This window comes from Solanum verrucosum, unplaced genomic scaffold (genome assembly GCF_900185275.1).
Source record: "Solanum verrucosum unplaced genomic scaffold, falcon-dt-bn FXZP01000062.1, whole genome shotgun sequence".
Lineage (NCBI taxonomy): Eukaryota > Viridiplantae > Streptophyta > Magnoliopsida > Solanales > Solanaceae > Solanum > Solanum verrucosum.
In genome coordinates this window covers 8815575-8840173 of record NW_026020477.1, presented here as the reverse complement: position 1 = coordinate 8840173, position 24599 = coordinate 8815575, and the positions used below count along the sequence as shown (strand labels likewise).

The following is a 24599-nucleotide window of genomic DNA, read 5'->3' as shown; positions in this document are numbered from 1 at the left end:
ATACTAATCATGTTTTAGAAGCTCTTTCTCAAAACTCATCTTAACTTTCTCAAAAACTCAGTTTAAAACTCAAGTGTTGTCTTAAAGAAAAGCTTCTCATGATTTATAACTCAAAATAGGGTTTATGCTGAAATATACTGATAATGTGGCATAAAACTGGAGCATGAATATCTGAATAACTGAAATATCTGACCTAGCATGTGTAATTCAAGAACTAATGAAATACATAGCTAAGGTTCTGAAATTTATGTAAGAAACTGAGCAATAACCTGATAATCTGATTTGGAACATTTAAATAACTAATTCATGATGATCTGTTGAAATTCTAGAAACCCTAGGTCTCTTCATAATCATGGAATCAAGAATTTAACTGAATTCTAGGGACCTAATGGGTGAAAGGAACCCACTAGTGAAATCCCACATACCTGGTGACGAATTCCATGGAGAAATTTTTCGATTTCGGGGCTGGAACTGATGGAACCTTGTTGCGTTCTTGAACTAGGGTTCTTGACCTTTTTCTCCTCTCTTGATTCTAATTTTCTAAGTTTTGATTAAATGTTTTGACTAAGGTAAGTTCTAGTTATGTTTCTAGGCTTAAACTGACTAAAACCTCATAATTTAGGGTTTAAACGACATATCTTAGGGGTTAAACGAAATAGGAAAAGACCAAAAGACCCCTGACTTAATTGCTGTCGGAGTGATCGACAGATTGGACTGATGGGCCTTCATTCAATCGACGGTCCGTAGATTGGGTCCGTCGATCGAGTCTGCCCGACAGGGCTTCACTAAAATGAGCATAACTTTTTACTCAGAGGTTGGATTTTAGCAAACTCGATGGCGTTGGAAAGATAATTCAACTATCTATCATATCATTGGTCATGGGGCACCTAATTCCTTTTGTGCTAGAAGTTATGACCATCTGAAGTTGACCCATCAGAATTTTCAGCTAACTGGCTGTTGACCCTAACTTACGGTTAGACCTACGGACCGTGGATCGATTGACGGTCCATGCTGGTCAATCGTCAGTCGGGACTGAAGCTGGGCTTTTGGGGCATCGATCCACGGACACGAACTACGATCCGTGACCTGACCTACGAACCGTAAGTCCGGCCGTGGGTCAACACTTAGCCAAATTTTCTGACTGAGTTCTGGGGAAGTTTTCTGCCACGAACCACGGACCTGCAGGACGGATCGTGAGTCCATCTACGGTCCGTGCATGGTGTCCGTGAGTGCCACCTGTAACACCAGAAATCTGAAATCTCTATTTTTGGATACGGGGTGTTACATAAGCAATCCAAGTCTTCTTCAAAGGAGAGTGAAAGACACCTAGCCGGAACCTACACTCATTAAGATGTAGAAGGAGGAAGGGGTTAGCACATAATATGTACTAAGTATGGAAACATGCATAAAATCCTTTAAATATGATAAAAAGGACATTTTAGTGAAAAGTATGCATTTATCAAGTTTGGAAACCAACATGCATTTTTCAATGTCAAAGACAAGCATAATCACATTTATAATCACAACATAGTAATGTCAACACCTTAGCAACCCCTAAGGAACACTTGTGCGATGTATGGTTGGCATCCCATAATACCAACCCTACTAAGTACCCCCTTGAAGCTCCCTTGGTCATGCATATCATCTTTAGACCTCATTATAATCATTAGTCACTCATAAGGAAATAGTCATGAACATTACTTTGAATACAAGAAAAGTCATTCATAACAACTAACCATTCAAGACACATGTATGCATTAGTATCCTATCACAATATAAAGGAACCATCCCACGACATCCTACTAAATCCACTTGTGCAATGTGGAAGTGAAGTCTCATACCCCCACTCCTACTAAGTAAATTCACCAAGAAGTCATAGTATAGTTCATGTCTCATTCATTATCTTTTATTTAGGGAAGAATAGTCATAACCAACATAGACCATGTGAGCTACATGTAATCCGGTGTCATGTAACCCTACACCGAAAAAAAGTGTCCTACTTGCCTAAGGTAGGACTAAATGTGTTAGCTTCTAGGTGGATCCACTAGCTAAGTCCTATGTTGGCACATAGTTACGGGATATGGATATTGCTTCTAGAAACCCACCCTATTGCATTAGCGGAGGGGCTTCCATCTCATGAGTTCACTTTGAATGACCCAACCTATTGCATTGGTGGAAGGGCCTTTACCTCGTTGTCCATATCCACTCGGTACTAAACATTTATCTCCCAAAATATACATAATTAGTCATTAAATTGTATTTACATGTGTGAAGGAGTGCTCTACCCTTCATTCAATACAACTCATAAAATAGCTCATAGGTTCAATAAAGTGAGAACTAACTTTCAACCTTAGAATCATCATTAACATGTGAGTAAACCTTTCACATTATTGTTCATAGTGTTTTCATGATAAAATAGCCTTTCAATCAACACAACAACATCATTATCATCCTAGACAAGTCATTAATGAACATGTATAAGGGTAAGGAGAGAATAATCTTTCAAAAATACCTCAATATACACAATAGTAATAGGATCTTTACCTTTCAAGTGTAAGTTCACACACATCACCTTCAACAATATGTACAAACCCTAGCAATTTACCCTTTCAAGGGTAATGAATCATGTCTCACAATCATACTTAGAAATACTACTTTAAGCATGAATAAAACAAGATTCAATAACTATATTAACATAGATGCAATTCATAGTAATCATCTTGCATCAATACACCTATCACAATTCATGAAATTGGGGTCATGGGGTAGTTCTTGGGTTCATAGGGAATTTTACAATGAAAATCACCATTAAACATCAAATCATCCATAATATAATGCAATTAACATAATAAAATCATTTTTAGGAAGAACCCATGGTTGGAATGAAAACCCTAGTTTTTGAACAAGTTACCAATTTCGAAATCAAGAGTTGAAGGGCTTTATGGAGAAAAGTGTTCCATGAATCAAGGTTCCCATACCTTAATTGAAGCTTTTCCCACGAATTGGAGTTGAGAAGATGGATTCTTGAGCCCTAATCTTCAATTTCTTGGTGTTCTTCAATGGAGGAACTTTTAGAGAGAGAAATATTGAGAGAAGGATGATGTTCTTGGGTTTCTTCTTTTATTAATAGGGAGTAACTAAAAAGGAAGAATTTTGACTTTAAAAAGTATATATATTTGTTAGGAAAAGAGTGGGAAAGTGTTGGTTCAAGTTTTGGAGAGATTACTAAAAGACCCTTACTTAAACTTCAAAACTTTCCCCACACTAGAGCTCGCCCTTTGGCACCCTTGGCTCACCAAGGGCACTAGGCGATTCGCTTAATGAGCCCTTGGCTCGCCCAAAATTCCAGTAAGCTCCCTAAATGGGCAGCTCACTAGGCGATGGGGAGGGTCAATGGGTGAATCGCCAACCCCATTGGCGACCCATGACCTCTCTCACCCAATTTTCCAGAACCTAGGACAAGGAAAGGTTGTCCACTAGGCGAGGAGCCCATTTGGCTCATCGCCAAGGCGCATGGCCAATGCTACAGCCCATCGCCAAGGCGCATGGGCAATGCTACAACCCATCGCCAAGGCGCATGGGCAATGCTACTGCCCATCGCCGAATGGACCAAAGGTAGGTATTATTTTCCTTCATTTTTCTTAGGTAGTTTAAGGTCCTTGACTTCATCCTAGATGCTAACATCTTCCCTTTTTTATCCTAGTTTAGTCTAAACGTCTCTGGAAAGTTACTCAAAACCTCACGCTTAGGCTCTAGGTTAACCTACCATTTTCTAGGGTGTTACACCACTCCCCCAAAGCCTTACCAGATTCATCTTCATATCCATAGAAACTAAAGATTTCTCCTTGCCATTAGGATCAAATTCAACAGTAGTAATACTTATTTGAACGTTGTCTGTAAGGAACAACTTAATTTCCAACAGTTGTTTTGATATAAAATGGATTTTTGGACCTCAACAACACCTTGTGTATCTTTATCAGATGTTTTTTCCTCCAACAAACAATAATTCAAGTCTTCTTGAGCTTGAGGATTATTTTGAACCAAAATAGGACTGGAATTATTGTGCATTGCATCATCAGATTTTGATGATTCAATTATTTCCAATACATCATTTTTTGGTGCACATACTTGGATTTTTATCATCGGCTCTTTGAATAAATTTTTTTAGTCCCCTCTTCTCATTCGAAATTTCCCTTGCGTCACCATTATATTTCTCAATATCACACACACTTTCTTCTTCTCTTACACTCACTTCTTGATCATGGACTATGTTATTTTCCAATATTAGACGATGACAATTAGTTGGGCATGACCTTAATGCTTGCAATTAGTACATTACAGAGGAAAATTATCATAAAAAATCTCCTGAAAGTGGTCCAAAATCTTATCGAATTCTTCATCCAAATATTGGAGTTTAATTTGTTTAGGGTGCTAATTTAACAGATCAAACTAATACAAATAGTACAATACAAATAATCATCACTATTAAACTGAATATAACCAGATTGATGCGATAAAATTGGTACAAAATCCTCATATTTGATCACAACGAAATAAACTATGTCATGTAGCAAGTAACCCAATCAAACATTAACCTTCAATAGCAAATTGTTTTGGAAGAATGCTTCGCAACTCTTGGATTTCAAGTGCACCATATGAGAACTTCATCACAATGGCTTGGTAAAGTCCCTCTTCAGTAGCAAACTCGTCTAACTCCGTAAATGTGAATCGTAGGGTTGGCTCTCCATGTACATATTGGATCGATTTAAGCTATGTTTAGGCATTTTAGATATGATTTTTTGCAGCATATGCAAGTTTTGGTACTGGCTCTCCCTCAACCATAGGCTGGGTACATGACGAGAAAGCATTTGGATCTTTTAATACAACTTCCTTCCACGTGATTTTAGGTCTATGTACCTCATTTCCTTTTAACACATGTACTCACCATGGTTTCACACGTATAAGTCGGTGCATCTAAAATCAACGAGAACATGACCAAACCATCTCATTTGTTTTACTTTTCTAGGTTTATTTATATAACTAGTCTCTGGGAATGTGAGTTGCATGTTTATCCCAAACAATAATGTATTCCGACACTGGAAACTCCAAATGACACTGAAAATCACTTTCTTAACAACTTAGCCTTTCAAATTCAAAACTTATCAAATCTCAACTTATTATGCAAATTACAATGTATAAATGAATTTATATAAAACTGAACAATTTGTATAAAATTGGATGTTTGTAGCGAATTATACAAATCAAAAGCTGCATAGCAAACATAAAATTTGTTATGGAGCGCAATTATGCAAACTATAGCTATAACAAACAAATATATTTTTTATGTTTGTTATATGTGAAAGTTGTTCTATTTATTTAAGTGGGTTAGGTAAAATGTTAAATAGAAAGTAAATTTTAATGACAAATATGACCCTTTTCTGAAGTTATGAAAAAGAGAAAAAGCTAAAACCGGCCGGTCCGGTTTAGTTCCACTCCCGATAGAGTTGGTTGAGATAAACTTTATTATCCTCAAGCAGCAAAAAACAGAAGAAAAATTTACCAAGAATGATTCATCTTATGCCCCTAAAAATTCAATCTTGATGCTTCCCAGTTTACTATTTGGTACTTTGAATCATAAAAATATACCCTTTTTGTAGATAGAAGAAAAGAAATGCTAATGATACAGTCCACCATTTCTCCTCCCCTGCAAAAATCTGTTCTTGTTCCAGCTAAAACTGCAACAAGTTGGAGTAAAAATGGCTGTTTTCTTGATTTAAATGGTGGGTTTGGTTCAAAATCAGCTTCTTATCACTTTCCAAGAAGACCCATTAAGGGAAATTCAATTCAGGTAATTCCCCTAATTTTTGGGTTGCTGTGTTTTCTTGATATACTGTAGTTGATTATTTGAGTGAGTGCTGTCTATTACTGTATAGTTGAAAGCCCTTTAGTGATGCGTTTGTTGATTTGCTTTATCTCTTTTTGGGCATTTTTAAGTTTTGTCTATATTGTTTACAGCTGAAGATTTATGCAAGGAAATCAGAATCATTCCCAATTTTGCTTTCAGAGAAAGTTGATGGTACTTCTTTTTCTTCTTTGATGATTAACTGTGAAAAATAACTCTAATTGATGCTTTGAAGTACATGGGCAAAATTATCCAATGGCGCAGCTGGTGCCTTGCTAGTCCTTGTTAAACAAAAATAGGGTAGCCTGGTGCACTAAGCTCCCACCGTGCGTGGGGTCTGGGGAAGGGCTGGACCACAAGTCATTTCTATAAGAGACTATTTCCACAGGTCGAATCCGTGACCTCGTGGTTACATGGAAGCAACTTTACTGGTTACGCCAAGACTCTCACTCCTGCTAGTCCTTGTCTTTCGTAAGAATGTTTTGAAAATCGAGTCACTCCTTCACCCAGCGTTGTTTGGTTTGTGGTCTCCAATTACCCTGCAAGAACCTAAAGGGATTATGTGGATAGATCTTATTTAATTATAATAGAGTTCGATTAAATCAGTCTTAGAAATTACTTGATAAAAAATAATAATAAGGATCAGTCCTAGCAATCAAAAGCCTCTTTGATACTCCAGTTTTTGGAAATTGCTCTGTTTTGCCACAGTTTATATGACATTTTCTATTTGGAACGTGAGAAAAGTTAAGATACCTCTATTTGTTTTTTGATCAAGCAAGTAATAATTTCATTAACGAAAGGGGAAGTTCCCGTATACAAGTATTATGCTGAAGAAAGAGAAACCTACATAAACAAATGGTTCTCTATGAAAGACACTGATTGCTCAATACAAATAGGAATCTAATGGGTGCATCAAAAAGATATGAAGGTTAAAAGGCTATTCTTCAAATGTACAAAATCATGTTTAGTTCCTTCAAAAGCTGTTCTATTTCTCTCTATCCATAATCCGAATAATAAAACTATTCAATCGAACCTTTACAAGTTTCAAGGATTCAAATTCATTTAACTACACAATTTTTATCTTTGATGGGATGTTTTCTTTATTTAACTATACAACTGGTATTTTATTTATCGTTAACAACAACTAGTAGTGTTTTCTTCTCTTATTGATTCTATAATACTCAAGTCAAACTAAAATCTTCATGTCTAGTGAAAATATGACACATAGGGTAGGATGGATTATCTTATTTGAAGTGCTAGTTCTAGATCCCTGCATTGGTATAGTCTAGACTGAGAAATGTGGATTTTCTTACACATACTTTTCTTTTTTTGCTTTAACGGGAATATTTATTTATTGTTATTAGTTTTGCGGCAGTCTATCTAATGTTAGGAAACAATTATCATTTTCCAATAGATTTACCAAAAAGAAAAAAAATATTATCTTCCCTTAGAAAGGTATGCAGACCTACTTAACTCCTAGCTTGAGAAAGATCAAGAGATGATGAGATTGGAAGGACAGACGATTTAGCTTCGAATCATACTATATGATTACATTTTTAACTCCACTGATGCTTTTCGACTGTCTGTTAGTTCTTGATAAAAAAACACTGAAAATGCACCCTCATCCTCGGAATGGAAAGCAAACTGAAATTTTAATCAACTTCTATGACCTGTGACACAAATCCATACTTGGGACTTATAAATGTATACACTACTGTGTATATTGTTGAGATTAATTTCCAAAAGGACATCACCTTGTTCTTCTATGAGCAAGTAAATTAAATCACTCCAACAGAAGTTTGGAACTTCTTGTTTTGTGTCAAATCCTCTATACACAAACAGAGGAAGATTGCCTAATATAATTGCTATGAAACATAAATATGATAATAATGCTTTGTTGCACAGATTTTGCATGAACTAAAAGGTCCCGTCATTGGCTTCCCATTGCAGAATTGCCAGAGAAGTTGCTGAATGGCGGAGATATTACTATTAGTAGTGGACAGGTTCTTTCTCTATCTGCTATCTCATGTGGGTCTATCTTCTGGTTGACATCTGGGCAAGTGGCATCAGCAAGTGAAGGTGTCAGAGTAAATATGGTTTATGAGGTCGGAGAGCTATTTGAACTGGGAATCCAGCTTACTTACCTGCTTTTACTACTAGCATTGCTTGGGGTTGGGAGTTTCTTTGTGATTCGGCAAGTCCTTGTTCGCAGAGAGCTTGATCTTTCTGCCAAAGAATTGCAAGTACGTGACTAAATGTCTTTTCTCTTTGTTTATAAATGCATTGCCATTTATTTGAAGCGTACATAATATGCATCTGTATTGCTTAGATCTACAAAAGCAAAATTCTTTTGAAGATATATATACACACACACACTATTGTATTCTCCTGAAGGTAGAGCAGGAGAATAATGCTTTTTAATTAAAAGAGAGAAAAAAAGAAGAAAGAAGATTGTGTTTCATCAACATGAATTGTTCTATTTGTTTCCGACAAACAAAAATAGCTTACTTTTGACCTACAATTCGGCATCACGTGTCTACACATCTATATCACTTGCAAGAACAACTTGCACATAGATGCGAGAATTCAACTCTCTTTCTCTATCTCTGAACGAACTGTATTATTTGACACACAACACAGGAGCAAGTTAGAAGTGGTGATGCCAGTGCGACAGAGCTTTTTGAACTTGGAGCTGTGATGTTGAGGAGAAAATTCTACCCAGCTGCTACCAAGTTCCTTCTTCAGGCAGTAGAAAAGTGGGATGGAGATGATCAGGATCTTGCCCAAGTATGAACTTCTCTTCAACAATTTCTTTTCCATTTATCATTTATAATTTTATATATAGGACCTTCTCTATAACAATTCTCATTTCATATATAAATTTTCGATACAAGTGAATGCACATTTATCCAGATGAACATGGGAAGAATCTCTTTTACCCTGGATCAAATAACTTACAGCCAAAAAAAAAAAGCAGAAGCTCAAAAGCCTTCTAGAAACTGCTGAAATTCCCAGCTAACAAATTATTTCTTGATCAAAATCTAGAAAATGGACCTCAAAAGCTAGTTCATGAAGTGAAGGTTGTTTAAGATCATATAAGAAGACAATAATCCATGATTGTATATTTGGAGCGTCGAGATGGCATTAACATGGGGATGCATAACATGGGATCCCAACATTGGGCCTACATCACTGGACTAAAAGAACAGAATAATCTTCTGGTGTACTGTTGAGGAAATCAGGATTATGCCTAGAAGAAATGAGGTTGACTGATCGTGGTAGAAATAAGCTTGATGTTCCAGTCTTATTCTTTTTATTTTTTTGGTTGATGGAGCCATGGAGGTTAGGGGACAGATCATGTTGTCCAGGATTCCGTAATATGCATAACGGAACTCCAAATACTGTGGAGCTGATTGAACATCTAACTAGGAAGCTTGTATCATGGCATAGTCTGAGAATGTTAAGCAAATCTCTGTTAAATGAAATTTAACCAATACAGAGAACTACGACTTCAAAAGAAAGTATTTCTAAAGAATCATCTTGGACAGTTTTAGAACTATTACTCGCCAATATTTTTTTGCTGTTGCATACCAAATCTTTTCAGGTATCTGAGTTCTGTATTCTGCTCCCTTCCCTTAAATTTTGGGCATCTTTACAGGTTTACAATGCCCTTGGTGTCAGTTATGTACTTGATGGGAAAATTGACAAAGGAATTGCTCAGTTTGAGAATGCTGTAAAAGTTCAACCTGGTTATGTCACGGCATGGAACAACCTTGGTGATGCGTATGAGAAAACCAAAGACTTAACATCTGCTCTAAATGCATTTGAAGAGGTACTTCTTTTTGATCCTAACAACAAAATAGCTCGTCCTAGGCGCGATGCATTGAAGGACAAAGTAACAATGTACAAAGGAGTATCGGTGAAATCTAAGAAGAGTTGATATAGCTAGCCGGTTAGTTCTTTTACACGCTTATGCTGATTATCTTTTTGAGGAGCTCTTTTTATTCTCTTTATCCGCTTTCTCCTACATAAGTGGAATTCGTTGTCATGGCCATGTTGAAGTTTTGGATGTTCCATAATAGAAGTGGGCAAGAAGTTTTTTGAACTTCTTCATCCTTCTGTCTTTGGTGTAAATGAAATGAACAGTGTCTATTCTACTTTATTTGCATAGAATCAGGAGAACTGTTGATGATTTCTGCCCTATTTGTTTACCATTTCTTAGCCTTACTTGGAAAGCCTCTGTGTTGCCTTCAAAAGTAAGCAACAACAACAACAATCCAATGCCTCAGTCCCAAACAAGTTAAAGACCGGCTAAATGAATCTTCACTTCATCTTGCCTTAAAACTTAAAAGTAAATATTGATTATAAATATTATTGAGTTTTATTTTTTTTTATTTTATAGAAGGAATGGCCAAACACAAAAAAAAAGAAAAAAAAAGAAGGTAAGCTCCTACTAAATGAGAAAAGGAAAGAAAAAATCAATATTCTCATATGTTATAGAGAGCTCCAAAAAGACAACATATCATCTTCTTCAAGTCTCTTGAGCGATGTACTGAAAGATCTGATAGCAAAGGTAGCTTCTTAAATATGTTGTGTATAATTACTCTTGACTTCATTTTTTGTCAGAATGAATAAATCAATTTTCTTTTTCCTTCCCTTTTTTTAAGAAGTACAATTATCTCTTTTTCAATTATCTAATAAATCCTTAATGAAAGTAGATTATTTTTTCATTCCTTTCAAAAATTTCATAATCCCAAGGATATAGGTATATGAGCAATCATTTGATCTCCATCAAACTCGGTTTTGAATTCCTTGCAAACTAATTGATGTAAATAAATAGCGCACTCCTCCACTAAAATGGGTTGGAAAGTCTATATGCCTAATTTATGTAGCGTGGGTGCTCTATTCAGCAATACATGATGTCACTGCATAACTTCTTGAAGGATTTTCCATTTAATCGGCTATTGTTCTTGAATTTTACTCTTAGAAACTCCTATGTTCAAAATAAGACGTTGTCTAATTAGGCTACGAATTAGTAATATCTGAAAAAGTTCTAATGCTATTTCACGAGGCAATTCACATAGATGTAATGAAAGTGAAGGACCCATGACAATGACATAATATCCTGAATGACACTTGTGTTGCACGTGTACATCGAGTTTTGTTATATGCAATATGATAAAATAATATCAATTCTATTAAGATAAAACTTTGGATAAATAAGTACACATAAAAATGCATGTAAGGAATCAGTTGCGGCCATGAGTTAGATGAAAGATGAGAAAAATAGGTGGAAAGACCAATGTATAGTGAAATTGTTAGGACAATAATGGCTATGAAGCTGAATTTTATAGGGTCTAATAATGTTGTATGCTTTACTAAATCAGTCTTTTAAATTTTTAAAAATTGATCAAAAAGTTCACATATTAATGGAAACTATCGGAATGCACTGTATATGATGTCTATCTTTCAGACGTGCAAGTCATAATCTCATAAAAGTAAAACATGTTGTGTATAATTTCTCGCGACTCTTTTTTTGGTTGGAATGAAAAAATAATGTTTTCTTTTTTCTTCATTGTATCAGAAGTACAATTATCTCGACACTTGTGTTGCATGTGTATTTCGAATAGTATTAAAGATCATGTGTTTTCGATTATCTAATTAATCCTTAGTGAAATTAGATAATTTTTTCATTCCTTTCCAAAAGTTCATAATCCCAAGGATAAAGGTACGTGAACAATAATTTGATCTCCATCAAACTCGGCATTGAATTCCTTGAAAACTAATGTTTGTTTACTCAGCATTGAATTCACGCCCCTCCACTAAAATGGACGGTAAAACATGTATGCCTAATTCATGTAGCGTGAGTGCTCTATTCATCAATATAGAATGTCTCTGCATAACTTCTTGAAGAATTTCTCATTTAATCATGGGCGGCTCAACGTAATTTGAGGCCTAAAACAAAATTTAAGTGAGGCCTAAAATCTATATAAATATCAAATATAGTTGTTTATTTTTTTAAAATTATTACTTGATATCTTTTCTTAAAATGATTTTTTTTAATATCGTTTTTAATTATTAATTTTAAGTAATATTTTATCAATTCAACATTGAAAAATATTCTTTTACTGAGGCAATCATTATATAAATTGTTAACATAATACTATAAGTAATAAGTTGACAAACTTTACATAAAGATAAGAATTAGAACCATAAAATCTGATAGAAGAAACTGATAACTTGGTATAACCCTACTTTAATATGTTTATGTAATACTTGAATATTTAAGAAGAAACAAACAAAAGAAAAATTGTAAGTCACTTTGTTGAATTTTTTTGACTATTACTTTATATTTTTGATAGTGTATTACTCTAACTTATCAAAAAAATATTAAAAGAAAGTGTAAAAGAATTTTAAAAAGATAAATAATACGAGTGTTAGCGAAGAGAATGTTAGAAGCAAAATGTTGCCTAATTAGACTACGAATTACAAATATCTAAAAAAAACTCTATTGCTATTTCACGAGGCAATCCACATCGATGTAATGAAAGTGAAGGACCCATGACAATGATAGAACATCCTGAATGACACTTGTGTTGCACGTATATATCGAGTTTTGTTTTATGCACTATGATAAAATAATATTAATACTAATATGCCTACTGGGTCGAGCTCGTCACACCGGCCTGCCTAGTGCGGGTTACCTCTCCTATGTGGTTTGCGAGCTATTGCATAAGAGCGGAGGTTTTACCCTGTGCGTACCCAAAGAGTAGCGGTTGCGGATTTTCCTTGTCATAAAAAATAATATATCAATACTAATAAAATAAAATCTTATAAGTGCACATGAAAGAAAAAATAGTGTTTTAGTGAATGTTCAATGTGGATAACAAAATGTTGGTTGTCAAGATTTAAATGATTAGATTTTTCTTAGAAAAAAACATAAGTAAATCCCCTCTCCCCTCCCCCCAAACCAAATCATCTTAGGTACTTGAATTGGATATTAAAAGTATGTAATGAAAGTGAAGGATCTTGATATTAATATAAAACTTTGAACAAACAAGTACATATGAAAGAAAAAAATATATTTTAGTGTTAGAACTTAAATCGATATGCCTAAATTGAAAATAGAGAAAGGTAAGAATAATAAACTTTAGGGAAAAAGGACAAATATACTCCCAAACTATTATAAATGGTATGTGTATATCCTTCGTTATACTTTACGTATGTATACAACCTTGCCGTTAATTTTTTAGGTTGTGTATACCCTTAACCAGAGGCGGAGCTAGGTGGGGGTCCATGGGTTCGGACGAACCTACTAGCTTTTTCGTAGACCCTATATCTGTATTAGAAAATTAAATAAATATATGTATATTAACATGTGAACCCTCAAACAAAATTGATTTACAACTCCCCAAACTCCTAACTTTGGCTCCACCTCTGCCCTTAACCCAAACAGAAAGACACATGGCATCATCCTAGACAAACCAACCTATGAGCTTTTATGGTTATATTTCTTGAGTTGTTCAACCAAATCAAAAAGTTTGTTCAAGTGATAATTTGGCAAATTTCTTCGCTATAAAGTACTGTCAACCTCAACATTCATGAAACTGGTAAACGTGACTCAAATGTGTCTTCAAAATACCAAGTGATATTATCATTAAAGGCAATAAAATACACATTACTTTTTATTTCATTAAAATTCTGTACATTTTAATTTTCTTAAGATTTTCAATGAATCAAACCAATGATGCATATTATTAGATATATACCTCCATTCCACTGACTTGGGCTTATCTTGACATGTCTGCCTGCATAGTCTTTACGAAAACAAATAAAAGCATCCAGCAATTTCAATTATCATCAAGCTTTAAATATCCGCATAAATAATGTATCGAACTCTTATTGGAACTAAAAAACCAAAGTGTTCTATAACTGAACAACTACTTATTCTACAAAATGGTAGCAACAACAAATACAACATTCAACATTTCTTGTCATTACGTCTATATTGACGAAGGCTAAGACGGCAGCTTTCGAACGCTTGTATGTCGAGTTGGGGGACAAAGGTGGGGATAAGAAATTATATAGGCTCGAAAAAGCAAGAGAGAGGAAAACTCGCGACTTGGACCAAGTGAAGTGTATCAAGGATGAGGAAGGCAAAGTATTGGTGGATGAGACCTCCATCAAGCAAAGATGGCGAAGATACTTTCACAAACTTTTAAATGAAAAAGGGGGCGGAGACATTGTGTTGGGTGATTTGGCGCACTCTGAAAGACTTCGGGACTTTGGGTACTGTAGGTGTTTTAGGATCGAGGAGGTTATACGTGCTATTAGTAGGATGAGCAGGGGAAGAGCGACCGGACCCGATGAGATTTCGGTGGATTTTTGGAAGAGCGCGGACAAGGCAGGTATAGAGTGGTTAACTGGGTTGTTTAATGTTATTTTTAAGACAACAAAGATGCCTGATGAATGGAGGTGGAGTACAATGGTGCCGTTGTATAAAAACAAGGGTGATATCCAGAACTGTAACAACTACAGGGGTATCAAATTGCTAAGCCATACTATGAAGATTTGGGAGAGAGTGATGGAGATGAGGGTGAGAAAAGGGGTGTCCATTTCTGAGAATCAGTTTGGATTCATGCCGAGACGATCGACTACCGAAGCCATTTATCTTATGCGAAGACTGGTAGAAAATTATAGAGAAAGGAAGAGAGACCTACATATGGTGTTCATTGACCTTGGAAAGGCCTATGACAAAGTACCAAGGAATGTCCTTTGGAGGTGCTTGGAGGCTAAAGGTGTCCCGATGATTTATATTAGGGCGATAAAGGACATGTACGGTGGAGCCAAGACTCGGGTTAGAAAGGTTGGAGGTGACTCAGAACATTTCCCAGTTGAGATGGGGCTGCACCAAAGATCAGTCCTTAGCCCTTTTCTATTTGCTTTGGTAATGGATGAGTTGACGCGGTCTATTCAAGAGAAGGTCTCATGGTGTATGTTATTTGCGGATGACATAGTACTGATTGATGAGACGCGGGACAGAGTTAATGCGAGGTTGGAGGTGTGGAGACAAACGTTGGAGTCCAAAGGGTTTAGGTTAAGTAAGACCAAAACAGAATATTTGGGGTGCAAATTCAGTGATGCGTTGGATGAGGCAGATGTGGAAGTGAGACTTGCCACACAGATCATTCCTAAGAAAGAAAGTTTTAAGTATCTTGGGTCTGTAATCCAAGGAAGTGGCGACATCGACGATGATGTCACACATCGCATTGGGGTTGCTTGGATGAAATGGAGGCTTGCCTCTGGAGTCTTGTGTGATAAGAAAATTCCACCTAGACTTAAAGGTAAGTTCTACAGAGTGGTAGTTAGACCGGCCTTGTTGTATGGAGCGGAGTGTTGGCCAGTCAAGAACTCACATGTTCAAAAAATGCATATTGCGGAGATGAGGATGTTGAGATGGATGTGTGGGCACACTAGGAGCAATAAGATTAGGAATGAGGTTATCCGGGAGAAGGTGGGAGTGGCCTCTGTGGAGGACAAGCTGAGGGAAGCGAGACTGAGATGGTTTGGACATGTGAAGAGATGGTGCGCAAACGCCCCAGTGAGGAGGTGTTAGGGGTTGGTTGTAGAGGGTACGCAGAGGGGTAGAGGTAGGCCTAAGAAGTATTGGGGAGAGGTGATTAGACAGGACTTGGCTCAGCTTCACATTACCGAAGACATGACTCTAGATAGGAAGGAGTGGAGGTCGCATATTAAGGTCGAAGGCTAGTTGGGTTAGCATGTTGTCTTTCCTTGCGAGGGTATGGGTTGTTAGCGTTTGTAGTAGTCCTAGCCTTGCACATGCAGTTCTTGTTTGTGATACCTATAGCCTTATGTTGTTTACTGCGTTTCACTTCTCACATTATTTTATTGATGTTATTGTCTCCTTTGTTGATTATATACTATCTTTCTTATTGGACGTTATGTTTTATACATTGTTCTCCTCTCCTTTTACTTGGATTTGATGTACTTGAGCTGAGGGTCTTTCGGAAACAGCCTCTCTACCTCCACAAGGTAGTGGCAAGGTCTGCGTACACTCTACCCTCCCCAGACCCCACCTAGTGGGATTTCACTGGGTATGTTGTTGTTGTTGTACGTCTATATTGACTTTCCATCCTCGTTATATAGTTTAGTGTAATGTCCACAAAGATCACCCATCGGTCACACGAAATATCTATGCAAAGATAAAAACATTTCAACAACTGCTAAAGATCTTTATGTCAGCATTACCATTTCCAATCTGACTTATAAACATCACTGCAATTGATGTACAGGAACTTCGTTTCTAAAATCGAGGTTCCCAGCCCATCGCCGTCCTTAATATTTTTACAGATCTAGTCAATAGCATCAACACGTAAGAAATAAATATGTGAAAATGATGCTGGGTATATTTTTGTGATGGATAGATCTCTCTGACTCCACTCTAATTGAGTAGATTATGTAAATTAATATCACCCTGAAAATGGGGTGTCAGAATTTGTGAAATGTTTCACTGTTTCCTCCAATAAACAAGAATCAATATCGTGCTATGTTGTTGCATCTTCATACCCTGGGAACAGTAATCCGTCCTGATTTTTACAGCATAAGCTTCCAAAATACAGTGACCCCTGAGCATGATATTGTCAGCTTGATGCAACTCTAACACGCGCAATATAGAAAATAGATTAGCCGGTTGAAAAGAACGGATCAGCAGTTAGTGTCCTCAGTGTAGTATATTTTCTACATGTGATATGCATAATTCCACATGTCTTTCCAGATGAACTGTTAATATTAGTTGTCCTTGCAGTTTCTCGTATAATTTGAAGATAATCGGGCTTGGGACTGAAAGAAATCAAATGGAGCCCCAGGTCCAAAAGAACGTCTTGTAGCACTAGGAGAATCTGAGAGCAGTGGTTCATAGACTGACGTACGGTTCTTGGGTTGAGAAATTGATAAAGGTGAAACTTCTTTATCCAAAGATCTCGGTTGAGGTTCTATATTACCCAGGGACAATATAGGTCCTCCCATACGCTCGGCTTGCTGAAGTATGTTAATTTTACTAGATCTGTAGGTATACCTGAAGTACTTCAAAGCTAGCACTGGACCCATGCCAGCTGCTACAATGATCTGAAATGGGAAGGTAAGCCAGATTAGTTCTGTTGTAGTATGATTCACTAAAAGAGGGAATCAAAAAACTATTTCCTCCTGTAAAAATAAAGGGCTAAATAAAAGGAGCATCCCATCTAATTAGATGCAACAAAATATAACAATTAGAAGCACTTTATAACTTTTAGCCGTTTAGCATATAGAAATGAGTAATTTATAGAACACTTTTCAGTCATTTTGTAATCAATTCGCAGGAGAATTGACTTTCAGAAGGTATTACACTTTCTAGCAATGGTGATCTACTACAACGGATCGATATTTAAACAACAACGATTTACAAAATCACAGCATCACTATTCGTGAATTGCCTAATTATACTAACATATTTTTGGATCAACAAGGAAAGATGATGAATAGAATAATATCATGCCAGAACAATCTGAAGGCTAACTATACTTGTCCCAACTAACATGACACATTCTTTTCAGAAATTAAATTATTTTAAACTTGGCCTATTAATTACATTTTGAAGTGTTAAAGAATTTGTTCATGCAAAATTTGAAATCAACTCTTAGGTAATGTTTCTCCAATCAAACAAAGTACCCAACTACAATTTTTTCTTCCAACTGCCGATGTAATAGTAAGTCATCTCCTAAATCTTTCTGCCCAGCCATATTCTACTATAAAAAAACTGGATGGACTACTATTCTGAAGCATTATCTCGACTACCTGACTGTTTTTTTCTTAAGCATATTCATCAGGGTTATAAAAATAAAACCCAATCCAAAGAAAGCTTCAAATTCAGAAGTATGAACCATTGAGTTATATAATGTCTCAATTACTTGCAAAAAAAAAAAAACCTTTGAACTGTAAACAATAGATAATCACTTTGAAAACATCGTGATACCAATAAAGGATTTGAACACTACATGAAAAAAGAAGATAGAAAAAGTTTACTTACAAACATAGTAATCCAGTATGACGGCTGTCTACATAAGCGAAACATTATTGTATACAGGCTGGAGGATGGGAAGGCACTGACAATCCAATTGATGACATAAAAAGCAACAAGATTTCCCCATATGGCAATGTGTTGCAATACTGTGAAAGAACTGTAAACATTGAGGCAAATTTAGTTCCCTGGAATTTTAGACCAGTATTGCATACTACCATGCATTGCAAGCACTAATACACATACATGTTGTCCAACAAAACTAAGATTTATATAGTAACTCTAGGGATGACAATGAGGCGGTGCGGGGTGGGTTTAAGGTTATGCAGGGCAGGAGGGATGTAGGGTGGGGTGGCGGGGGGGGGGGGGGGGGGTTGAAGTGGGTTTTTTTTAAAACTAATGCGGAGTGGGGCAGGTTGCGGGTATATGTGATTTTTTATCGGTTCAAACTTGATTTTAACTCTTTACATGCTATAAGAGTGATAGAGCATTATTTATTAAGATAATTTGTTTAAAGATACTAAAGTATTCAAGATAGTAATTGAAAAAGGTTCAATAAGAAATAATACAAGTTGTTACATGTTTCCCAATTGACCTCTAAAAAATAAATTTTTAAGTTATTCTCTATTAAATTAATAAAACGTAATGAAAAAATGAATTTATTTTTATAAATTTTATTTTTAAGTATCAGACTTAACTAGAAAAAGAAAATATTAAAAAAATTATACGGGGCGGGTTGAAAATGAAAAAAGTTGCTATGCGGGACGGGGTGGATTAAATATTTTGTAGGTTAAGTTAAACCCACCCTGCCCCTGCTCCATTGCCATCCCTAAGTGACTCACTGGTTGGTGGAAATGATCCTATCAAGAAATGTACCCACTTCTGCTTTCACTGGTTATCAGCCAAACTTTCTCCTTCGCAGACCAACGTCATTTTGAGTTTAGAGTTTAGACTAATCACATTTTGGGTCTCAAATGTAGGAGTGATGTTGTGATCTAGTCCCTAAATTGTGCCAATCGGATCCTTATTTTATGAAGTTAGTCCTTACACTCACAACAACCAATTCAGAAAACTTTTCCAGTCAAAAAATAGCCTCACATGACTATCCTAATACTTCTAGAGGCAAAGTTAAAGAAAGATGAAAAAATAGACCACAAGAAAGAAGGAAAAGAGACAACCCTTCAAGAGGACTCATCAAAGTAGTAATGTAACAATTATAGCGAAAAGAACAATGATACTTAGACAATCAGCCTCCATCTTTTCCAACCCAATCTTCAGCCACACCCATCAGCTTCACCCTTACCCCTTTCCATCCAAGTCACCATCAGTATTGTTAAGGGCATGCTTTGAGGAATATTAAGCTGAGAGACTAGGTGGAGTGTAGGTATTGAGCGATCCACCTTGCTTACGTGGTGCTCTATCTTGAATAGAACTGAACTGGAAATGGCTGTCACAGTTGATGCACTATGGATACTTATATTAGTGATTAGGAATTACAAGTTTGAAATTTAGAAAACTGTCGCAAAATCTGACTCTAAAACTAAAAAACCATATCTTTGCCTCTGCAGCAGAAATTTAGAATGGTTTCTGAACTTGGATTGACATGATTTTACATCATATCTTTTTTCTTAATTCAAGTATTCTTAGTTCCTTTGTATCGCCGTAACCACACTTTTTTCTCGTGTTTCTTCTTCAGTGGCACAACACCTCTCGTGGATAACTATTACAAAAGCACCTGCATTTTCCCAACCACTATTTCGAAAATATTTGGCTACTAGAAATTTGTCTTACATGATCTAACAGCTGAAACATTTTCAGTGAGATCAGGCAACAAAAACTTTTCCAACAAGTTTCTACAATCAAAACCCTCCTAGTAACTTTCCAGCATGTTTGCCGAAAACCATTCTGGGAACTCTCTACTTTCTATATATCAGTGTTATTAAAAGTTTGCTTTAAGTACATTTAGCCCTGAAACTTGATGAATCCCAGATTGTGTTATTTGCTCGCTTTGGTGTAGGTATCAAGGTCCTAAGACGTGCACATCTTCACTGATGAACTGTGTCTTTAAGACCACGACAATAAACAATAAATATAATTGACAAAGTGATATAGTAGTTGTTAAGAAACTGTCATGACTGAACTTTTAGTGATTCACAACAAGAAATTAGATATTCCTCAAAAGCAAATTAGCCACTAAAAACTTATAACAATACCTTTTCATCTATATTAGAAATTTAAAATAGTCTTTGACATGAATTATACCTATAGTTACATTTTCTTGTATTGCATTTCCTATTTATTTTTATTTTTCCTCAATTGGTGCTTTACTTTACAATAGTCAACACTTTAATTGTGTTTGGTCGCTTAAAGCCTCAAGAAATTTGGCTTTTTTGTATGCCTTTTCTCTTTTGACTACTCTTCTATAGGTTTAGTTGTATGACTAGCTCATCTAAAAGCTTAAGCTGCTAGAGAGGGTACACGTAATATTTATTTAACCATTACACCAATGTTGTCAAAGGCACGCTTAAGCCCTGAACTGAGGGTCAAAACACATTGAGCGCTTCACCTCGCTAAATGTGCGCTTTAGTGTCGTCGTCAAGGCTCTAAGACAAACTTTTCCATGTGAATGAGTGTTTCCTAAAGAAACCACACTAAGCAATTGACATTTCACTTTATTGTACAAAAGTCAATTTCATTGTCCATGTATTTGTTATTCATACTTATAATTATTAGTCTTGAACTATATATATATATATATATATATATATACATGATACATCTGTATGTTTTCTCCATTTGTGTCTCTCTTCATTAAAGCCCACACGTTATTTGTGCTTAAAGACCTAACGGACCTTAAAGGTTTTTTCTGTTTTTTGCTTTTGAAAACACTGCATGACACACCCTCTCATGTGTGGATCTACTTCTTTTTCATGAACCAAACATGTGAAAAATTCTTTTTGACAAGGGTAGCTTGGACCCAAGACCTCTGGTACTACTAATATCATGTTGATTTGTGTCACCACCTCCCTTAAAATCTTAAGCTTTAAGAGAGGGTACACCTATTTTAACTACTGTCCCCCGTTTTATGTGATATACTTTTCTTTTTAGTCTGTCCCAAAAGAATGACACCTTATTTTTAGAAACTACCTGATCTTAACATCCCCATTTTATCTTTAATGATAAAACTGGTTGAAATCTTCACCACCACTAATTCAAATTAAAAAGACATGTGGAACTCTCGCGGACAGTCATTTGAAAGGATACTTTAGGTACTTTGCATATATTTTGTTAAGTCTTCTGTAATTTCTCAAACTCTATGGCCAATCAAACATTGTCACATAATTAGGATGGAGGAAATATGTCTCAACACTATGTAGGCAATATGTTAAAGCGTTGAGAGTTAAAATATTCGGAATGTCACATTCTTAAGTAAAATATTATCCCACATTATATTAACATAATGTGTATTATGGTTAGCACCTATAAATAGGTGTCTTGTATTCATCCAATCATCTAAGTCACCCATAAACCTCTTCTCTTAATTCCTCAATTTTTTGTGCTCTTGCTACGAGTAAACAATCCTCTTCGGATAATTTCTCCAATCCAAGGATAGCTATAATGTCTTGAAGTTCTTTGTAATGTTGTAAAGTTTGCTTAACTTGGGCAGTTTCGTCACAAAAACCAGCAGCACAATCTTCCCATACTGCTCCAATCCTAGACCTCTCTCATCCAACACAGATACATCACAATGCCCAACCTGTTGATGTACTAGCTCCATCCTTATAAGAGTTTAAAAAAAGATAGTATAGGACCTAGAAGTCAGACAGAGAGATTCCAGAGGTCAACACAACCAGAAATCGTAGGGTAGCAACGACAATGGTAAAACATGTTTCCCTTTTCTTTATATCACTTTTTGTAGTTCTTTTGATTGGGAAGAAAGTGAGGTTTTCAAACAAACCCCTAGGGTGCTGACATGAGACTGACATGGGCTTGAAAATCAGCCAGAAACCAAGGACCAATTAAACTCCAAACTTTTATGAAGGATCTTTTCTTATCTGTCAACCTGTGACACAGCCAGGATCCTCTTTCCTACTCAAGCTCTGGGGGCAAGAATCTGTGGAGAAGGTAGTGAAATTTTGAACATAGAAACTTACTTTGTTTCCAGTGCTACAACAAATGCCTGCAACCAAATACATCCGGAAAGTGCCACCATGGATGCTTCTTCCATCTCACTTTTCTCAAAAGCATATGCATGTATGGTGATGACAAAGACAACAATTGCCTGTAAAAAGCACATCCAATCATTATGGCTATACATTAAAACATTGTACCATAGGCTACTAGAACCAGATTATATAGGACATAACCAACTAGTAAGTGAAATCTTCCAAGACTGCAAATCCAATGCTAAAAAAGAATAGATGTGCAGTTCTAAGGACTCTGCTAAATGACATTAGAAATTTGAACCAAATAGTACTCACGTGAAAGAGAGACCGGCCAAACCATCCAGCAAATGTGCTAGGATTAAGAAGCCTGTTAAAATTTGAGTCAAACGAAACAGTGAGGATAGTACCATATCAAATAACATGAAAATTAAATCAATAATGTATATTATTTTTTCACTCAATTTCAGAAAAAATAGAAGATGGATGAGTGCTACAAAAAGAACTTTGTTCAAACCTTACTCCATCTTTATGATCATATGAAAAATGTAATCGATCCTTTAGTTTATTTGGGCCAATGGCCATCTACCAGGAGTTTTGGGTTTAATATATAGCAACAATCCAATAAAACTAAGTTGCACCAAATTAAAGCTATAATCCAACTGCGACTTTTGAAACAGATGAAAAGCAAGTAGAGTACTAAGATACAGAAGATTCAATGAGCACGAATCCCAAACCTTCCTGCTTGGCAATAGAACAGTATTTGTGGATGCTGCATTACTGTTCTTTCACTGAGATCTTTGTCAAGGACACTGACTAGAACAGGAACACTTGTGTAGAAAACATTATAAGCCATCAAACTAACAGAATTGAAAAGGCTTGTTCCAGAAACACCTGAAATGAATGAGAAGCTGGTATGTATGATAATATTAGTACAGGATGAGTAATCATAGCTGTGGAGATGCATTCAACAAGGCTATATGCCTTTAGTGAAGGCAATTTTTTTTTAAAAAGGCACTCAACAAAAGACAAAGTTTACCACTTACAAAATCTGGATGAAGCATATTAGGAGGGATTTGTAGAAGGAATATTGGGAAAGAAATGCTGTCCTATTGTAAGAGTAACGTCCATGGACAAGTATCAGTCGTTTCAAGAACCTGAATTCTGCACACCAGGAGAAGCACACATTAAAAGATATGGAGTTTGGTGAATGCCACAATATCAGTGCCTACAAATGCCGTTCTTGTTTCAGTATTTCCCACCAACAAAAAGGAAGATGAATTTCAGCAAGAGTATATATATTATAAATCTAATAAATGCAGGAACTATTGCAGTAAAATGGAGAATACTGAATAATCCTGAGATAGGTCAGCACCACTTAAGTTATCGATACAAGTTGAGATTGTCTTATACAATCAACTGTAAATGCAAAAACAGACAGGCAAAGCATATGTACGTCAAAGAGCAGTACATCTGCATTGAGCTTAAAGGGTCTTTAAGATAAGGAGAAGGGGAACACGCAGGAACCAATATACATGACATCAGATACTTTTCACAGGATCGTGTTAAACTTGGATGACCAGAGAGTGATAGGTATTTCCCAATATCTTTTTGATCGCCTACGGTATTTCAACATGTTGAATAAGTATCAATCTCCAACAATGACTTGAATGATAACTTTTTAATCTACCAATGTTACCTGACTAATTCCCCTAGATATCCACAGCTATTACTTGCATTTCAAAATATCTTTCACAAATTCCAACAAGTCAAACACACCAATATCTTGATATGTAAAAGGAGCTCTTTACAATTTTAAAATAAATATTAAAATATAATGTTCAAAATTATACTCTTAACAGTCGATAAAAGGTTTTTTCTTGAGATAGAAACCATAAAGAAGATGTAAGTTAATCCTTTCAACACCACCACAATAACAACTATACCTCAATCCCAAGTAAGTCATTAATTTGATATCAAATTGATTTGAAGTTAGTAAAATTTTGTTTGGACATGCAATTTGGATCTCAAAAGTGGTACTTTTTCTTATAAACATGAAAATCCCACTATTTGTGAAAACTATCAAAACCTCCTCAACTCTTGTATGATATTTCAAATGAGCAAACCATGGTTCAAAAAAATGGTATCGGAATATCCTAAGGGCCAGGCACCACATTAATAAATTGCATACCTCCATGTTTCTTTTGTAAATACATGTTTGCAATTACATGCTATTACAAATTTTCAAAATACACATAATTTTACAAATCATTAGTCCAATAAATTAACAATAGTAGTAACTAACTATTCTTTAATAATATCTTTCCATGTGGTATGGACATTCTCTTCACATCGAGCATGGTTTGTTTGTTTTTTGCACAATTCAAAATTATGGGTCAAATTTTTTTAAAAAAAATTGATAAGATAAGTGGTATTAATAACAGCATCAGGAAGATGC

General features: G+C 35.8%; 2 protein-coding genes across 2 annotated transcripts in view; one reads left to right on the top strand and one right to left on the bottom strand.

The window, feature by feature from the left end:
* The first annotated feature begins 5502 nt into the window (after positions 1–5502).
* On the top strand, positions 5503–9988 carry LOC125809320 (tetratricopeptide repeat domain-containing protein PYG7, chloroplastic). The gene is made up of 5 exons (XM_049488979.1): positions 5503–5848; positions 6016–6076; positions 7853–8145; positions 8543–8689; positions 9561–9988. The coding sequence occupies exons 1-5, from the start codon at positions 5672–5674 to the stop codon at positions 9840–9842; spliced, it is 960 nt and encodes a 319-aa protein (XP_049344936.1). The 5' UTR covers positions 5503–5671; the 3' UTR covers positions 9843–9988.
* Positions 9989–16149: 6161 nt separating this feature from the next.
* LOC125809301 (phospholipid-transporting ATPase 2) overlaps positions 16150–24599 on the bottom strand; it is a 46413-nt gene continuing 37963 nt past the window's right edge. The window contains exons 20-25 of the mRNA XM_049488961.1: positions 23188–23305; positions 22879–23052; positions 22460–22511; positions 22133–22260; positions 17988–18138; positions 16150–17047 (exon numbers count right to left, since the gene is read on the bottom strand). Of these exons, the coding sequence (XP_049344918.1) occupies positions 16712–17047; positions 17988–18138; positions 22133–22260; positions 22460–22511; positions 22879–23052; positions 23188–23305 (959 nt within the window). The 3' untranslated portion in view covers positions 16150–16711. The remainder of the gene's footprint in view (positions 17048–17987; positions 18139–22132; positions 22261–22459; positions 22512–22878; positions 23053–23187; positions 23306–24599) is intronic.